This window comes from Gavialis gangeticus, unplaced genomic scaffold (genome assembly GCF_001723915.1).
Source record: "Gavialis gangeticus isolate Ggan-Ray unplaced genomic scaffold, GavGan_comp1, whole genome shotgun sequence".
Taxonomy (NCBI): domain Eukaryota; kingdom Metazoa; phylum Chordata; order Crocodylia; family Gavialidae; genus Gavialis; species Gavialis gangeticus.
Genome location: NW_017729025.1, coordinates 78124832 through 78130548, shown reverse-complemented (window position 1 = coordinate 78130548; position 5717 = coordinate 78124832). Strand labels below are relative to the sequence as shown.

At 43.8% G+C, this 5717-nt stretch overlaps 1 protein-coding gene across 5 annotated transcripts in view; it reads left to right on the top strand.

Moving 5' to 3' along the window:
• Nucleotides 1–5717, top strand: part of KATNBL1 (katanin regulatory subunit B1 like 1) — a 39478-nt gene that overhangs the window by 17322 nt on the left and 16439 nt on the right. For 3 of the 5 annotated variants that reach the window (XM_019518971.1, XM_019518973.1, XM_019518972.1), the window contains exons 2-3: nucleotides 5136–5263; nucleotides 5604–5675. In XM_019518971.1, the coding sequence (XP_019374516.1) occupies nucleotides 5150–5263; nucleotides 5604–5675 (186 nt within the window). In that variant the 5' untranslated portion in view covers nucleotides 5136–5149. The remainder of the gene's footprint in view (nucleotides 1–5135; nucleotides 5264–5603; nucleotides 5676–5717) is intronic. The other 2 variants (XM_019518974.1, XM_019518975.1) reach the window with 2 other exon arrangements.

The following is a 5717-nucleotide window of genomic DNA, read 5'->3' as shown; positions in this document are numbered from 1 at the left end:
TGGGGGGGGGGGGTGTTCATGCCCGCCATGTCTTCCCTAGGGGTTTGTGCAGCAGCAGGGAGCCTCGCCACCCTTCTGCACCCTCTGGATGAGCTGCCTGTGGCTCTGTCCTGCTCCTGGCCCCGGGATTGCATGCACAGCTAGGGCAGTGAAGCCCCTGCCCCACTCCCTCCCTCACCATGGCCTCTATCTTCCACTCCCCATGCCCCTTTCCTCTCCCACACTCCTTCCTCCCCACAGACTTACCAGCCAGGATGCTATTCCTACTTCTCCACTATGTGAGGAAGAGCATGGGTATTGGAGAAAGCGGGGGGGGGATGGGGACAGGAACAGGACAACTGCTCCTGAGACTTCTGCAACTGCAGAAGTCGGCATGGAACCTCAGCAGGGCTGGACCAACTTCGGAGGAACTGCCTCCGGCCCAACAACCGGGACCTAGCACATGAGGAAGCACCACGCTGCCATGGTAAGGTGCAGAAGCAGCTGCAGTACAGAGTTATGCCCCTCGCTATTGCAGGGTGGGCAGGGGATGTTTTGCCTTGGCAGTGAAGCTGTCTCCATGGCTATATGCCCAGAGCTGGTCTGGCTTAAATGAAGCCCTGCACCCTGCTGTAGTGTAGGAATCTCGGGCCTATGTCCTCCAGCTACGTCACCTGTGCCTTCACCCTCCGCCCCCCCCTCCCCCCAAAAAAAAACATGTAGCCTGTGGGGCCCCCCCATAGACTTCTTTGAGGGAGTTCCTTTCTGCTGTTGCCTGGCTGCCATGTACATGTAAACAAAGAAAAATCCATTGCTTTCTCCTTTTAAAAAGAGAAAATCTGCATTTTTCTCTATTAAAAGAGGAAGTCCTCGTTTTTCTACAGCAAATAGAAAAACAGATCCCTGGTGATATGCTAGTTCCAAGCAATAACCTAAACAGTTGCAAAATATTTTAGTTTGAGTAGTGATGGAGCTCTTAAGTGCCACAGCCATAACATTTTGTCAGTGGTCTGGAAATGGTGCTCTTTAGATTACTTTGAATAACATGAAAACAAAAAGCAACAGCTGCATCAGTTAAATATGCATACAAGTTACAGTGTATTAAACCTCCACAGAGATGCTGTCATTCAAAAGTTAAAGCAGATGTAGTCCACTGTACCTTAAGTTCTTTAATGAATGCTCTTGGGTTAAAGCATTTTATCTTATGAACACTTTTGTAATATTAACATGCACCTATATTGCGAGTATAGGCCTCTAAAAACTGTTGAATGGTAACAGGCTTCAGTCACTTCCAATCTGTGCTAGATTCAGATAATTGCTTAGAAATAAGAAATATCTCATTTCTGTGTCAGACCACTGAACTTGTACTGAATTGTTTAACAAGGTATGTAGTCTTGCATCAGTGCAACTTCCTTCACAAGACTTAGCATAACAGAGGAAAAAAATGTATTTTAGATTAATGTTAGATTTGCCCACGCGCTCATACAATATGTATTTTTGTGTAAACCTGATCACTTGGTCTTGACACTCTAAACTTGTCTAGACTAGCAAGAATTGGGACCTGTAATTCTCACATGGTTCATCCTCTCATCTGAACATGACCTAACCCTGTCCATGCTGTCTCCTGCCATTTGATAATTGTTGGTCCCATTCATTTTGCCAGGATAAACAACATATAAGTCCTAAGTATATGATGTTGCATGAGGAATGACTGATCCTATATTAAGTGATATGGACAAATTAAAATGGTAAAAACAATACAATTAGTGGTCACTGAAACAAGTTGTAATAGTTAATTCATAGATTGTAAGGTCAGAAGGGACCTCAGAAGATCATTGGGTCCAGCCCCCTGCACCAAGTAGGAAAGATAACTGGGGGTCAGGTGATCCCAGCAGGGTGACTGTCTAGTCTCCTCTTGAAGATTTCCAGGGTAGGTGACTGCACCACCTCTGGAGGGAGCTTATTCCACAGTCTGGACACTCTAACTATTAAAAAGTTTTCCTAATGTTGAGCCTGAATTGATCTTCCAGGAGTTTGTGGCCATTACTCCTGATTTTCCCCTCGGGTGCCCTTGTGAACAGTTGTTCACTGAGCCTTTGAAGTACTTCTGTAATGTAGCAGTAAGCTGCTACCAAGTCACCTCTCAGCCTTCTCTTTTTCAGGCTGAAGAGTGCCAGGTCCCTCAGCCTTTCCTCATATGGCTTGCCATGCAAGTCTCTGATCATGTAGGTGGCTCTTCTTTGGAGTCTCTCAGGCTTGTCCATGTCCCTGTTAAAGTGTGGTGCCCAGAACTGGATGCAGTACTCCAGCTGTGGTCTCATCAGTGCTGAGTAGAGTGGAAGAATCGCCTCCTTGGCTTTGCTGGAGATACCCTGGCATGCATCAATTGATGTATTATTTGCCCTACTGGCTACAGCTTTGTGCTGTGGGCTTATATTCATACTGTGGTCTATTATTACCCCCAGGTCCCTTTCATTCGTGGTGCTAGTCAGTTTGGTGCCGCCAAGACTAGGTGTGTTGGGGGTTGCTCTTCCTGAGGTGGAGTACTTTACATTTCTCAGTGTTGAACTTCATCAGGTTCCGATCCGTCCAACTTGCTAGCCTGTCCAGGTCTGCCTGTATCTGTAGCCTATCTTCAAGTGTGACCATGCTACCCCATAACTTGGTGTTGTCTGCAAACTTGGCCAGTGAGCTCTTCACCTCCACATCCAAATCGTTAATAAAGATGTTGAAAAGTACTGGACCAAGCGCTGACCCCTGTGGGACACCGCTGCCCACTTCTCGCCAGGATGACACAGATCCGTTCACTGCGACTCTGTGGGTCCTATCCTGCAGCTAGTTTCTCATCCACCTAACTGTCTCGGAGTTAAGCCCACAATCCTCCAATTTTCTAGTGAGGACATCATGGGATACTAGATAAAAGGCCTTTTGGAAGTCTAGGTATACAATGTCAACCTGCTGTCTTGTGTCCAGGTGGCAAGTTGCCTTACTAACCTAATCTCCTATGACTGGGTAAGACCTGCCCGTGATGGAAGCCATGCTGGCTGTCATTCAGAATCTTACTTTCTGCAAGCTTATTACTGATAGATTCTTTGATGAACTTTTCTAGGATTTTCCCTATGATGGAAGTTAGGCTGATTGGCCTATAACTAGCCAGATCCTCTCTCCTGCCCTTCTTGTGTATGGACACAACACTGGCCCTCTTCCAGTCCTCAGGGACTTCTCCAGAGTGCCATGAGTTGTGGAAGAGTTTCACCAGGGGTTCCACAACGACTTCAGCCAGTTCCTTCAGCACTCTTGGATGAAGATCATCCAGTCCTGCTGACTTTGGATACATCTGATTTTTTTTTTTTTCTCTTTTTAATTGGTCATGCACCAATTCTATGGCAATAGTAGGAAGGTGATTATTGCTATTGTGTTCATGCTCTACTCTACGTGGTGTAAGTTAGTGTTTCAAAAATTTATGTTCAACCGGTGCAAGAATTAGAAATGATTCAGTAGTACTAAACTGCACTGCTGGATGAGTTGTCCTTTTGGCAAGAAATATAAAATGATTATTCTTAATGTACCTAAAACAGTGGTGGACAAAATGTGGACCAGGGGCTGGATGCAGCCTGGCAGGCCATTCTATCTGGCCCGCGGTGCCTCTAAAAATTTAGCAAATTAATATTTATCTGCCCCTGGCTGCCTGTCATGTGGCCCTCGATGGCTTGCCAAAACTCAGTAAGTGGTGCTCCACCCAAAATAATTGCCCACCCTGACCTAAAACCTCTTTTAAAAATCACAAAACATCTAAATAAAACCTGAAAGAAAATAGTAAGATCAGTTGCAGTCCACTGGTTAGTTGATCTATGCCAATTTCAAATGTCTTCAGAGCATGCACTTTCCTTGGGGAGCAGCAGTTACTGATTGTTTTTCATCTGACTAATAAAGATTAATGTTATTTTCACTGAAGTCTGGTACTTGATGTAACATGAGGAGAATCAACAAGAACATCTGTATTTGCTAATATATATTATGAGTATTAAAGTGCAGTGGAGGAGCTGAGAAAAGCAGCTGCTGATTTAAATAACATCTTGTGGAGACAGTAAACAATGTAAATTAAGAGCTATGGGACTTAAGTATGTATTCTGTAAAAATAAATAAATAGTTACATGCTGGCCAATTAGTAATTTTTAAGTCTCATGATGTTGAAGGTGATCTGCAACATAAGTTTATGTACTCTTTACATATGGTTTATGGATATGGGTTTATGTACTCTTGTTCTTAGGAAATATATATTCTCTCACCAGCTAGGTACAGACTGTCAAAAAGCCTGAGGCTTGATTCAGTCTTTGCAAGTTGGTCTAAGCTGCACAAAGTAAATTGAAACATTAGTAAACAGACATTTATCTTTGAGTCAGGCAATGCAGCCACATGCATGCAGTGGCTGAGGCCAGAAGCTGGGGGGAGGGGGCACTAGAGCACACCTTTTGGCTGTGTGTTCACTTCCTCTTCCTGCTGCCCCTGAGGTCTCTGGGATTTGGAGTCCAAAATTACAACAGCAGGAATCTGCTGGGTTGCTCATCACTACTTCTTCCTGCTTCCAGGTGCCTCCTAGGATTTGTAGTCCACATTTGCTGCCAGCAGTAAATTTGAGCTGGGGAAGGGGTGTTCAGGCTCCCACCTCCTTCCCCTTGTCAGCCAGCCTTCACTGCTCTAGTTAGGGAGCAGTGGTGGAGCCAGCCCTGTTCTCTGGAGCAGACAGGGCTGGAAAGCAGCCTGGGATGCTGGGGGACTGTGATTTAACTTGAACCAGGAAGGGGTCTAGGACAGAAGTTTCATAAACTGGTTTGAGCTCAATCAGTTAAGTCTGATACTGCGTTGAGCCAGGTTTTATCTTAAACCAGTTCCAGCTATTTTGGAACTGGTTTACGTGCACTGAACTTCTGTTGTGTTACAGGTTTAAACCAGTTTCTGATCACTTAAACTGGTTTATGTGTAATGTCTGTCCCTAGCCACCTTGTCTTAAGTATACTTCTGTTTTTGGCGGTTTCTTTTTTTTAATCCTAGAGATAGTAATACCAAAAGTTGGAAATAGTTGCTGATTTTTTTTTTTTCTCATTTGAAGTTTTGAGGAAAAAATATTTTCTTACCATGTTATTGTCTTAATGTAGGTATCTAAGAGATTATGGCTTCTGAAGCCCACAATGATAGAAAACGAAACCTGTTGCATGTTGAAGGTTGTCCCATTGATCTCCCCAGAAAAAGGATCTCTTATTCCCCTAATAAGAACATGAAGAAGGTGAGTGCTATCTTTATTAATTTCCTCACACAAATTAACTATCATCACATTTATAAAAGTGAAGGATTAACCTGTTTATCTTGAAATGCACTGTAAATCTTGTTCTTGATACAAAAGCATGTTTGTCCCCAAGTATTTGTTTCTAATTTTAACATCAAGAGAGATCTCAGCTCTGTGCACCTTGACATCAGTGAAATGTATATCCTGATTTTTTTTTTTTCTTATTTGCTAAATGGCCACAACTCTTATTACAATCAATGAGTGCTACAGTAAATCCCAAGCCAAACGTAGTGGCCAGCAAGCAAGAAATTGCTACAAAATTTACATCTTCCATTCTCAGAAACTTGAAGCTCCCAGCCCACCTCTGTCTCCCCAGATGCCTGTGAACATAACTGCCATAGCCAGTGAACAGGTTGGTGTGTTTAATGTCTTAGACATCAGTAGGTTGCGTGTG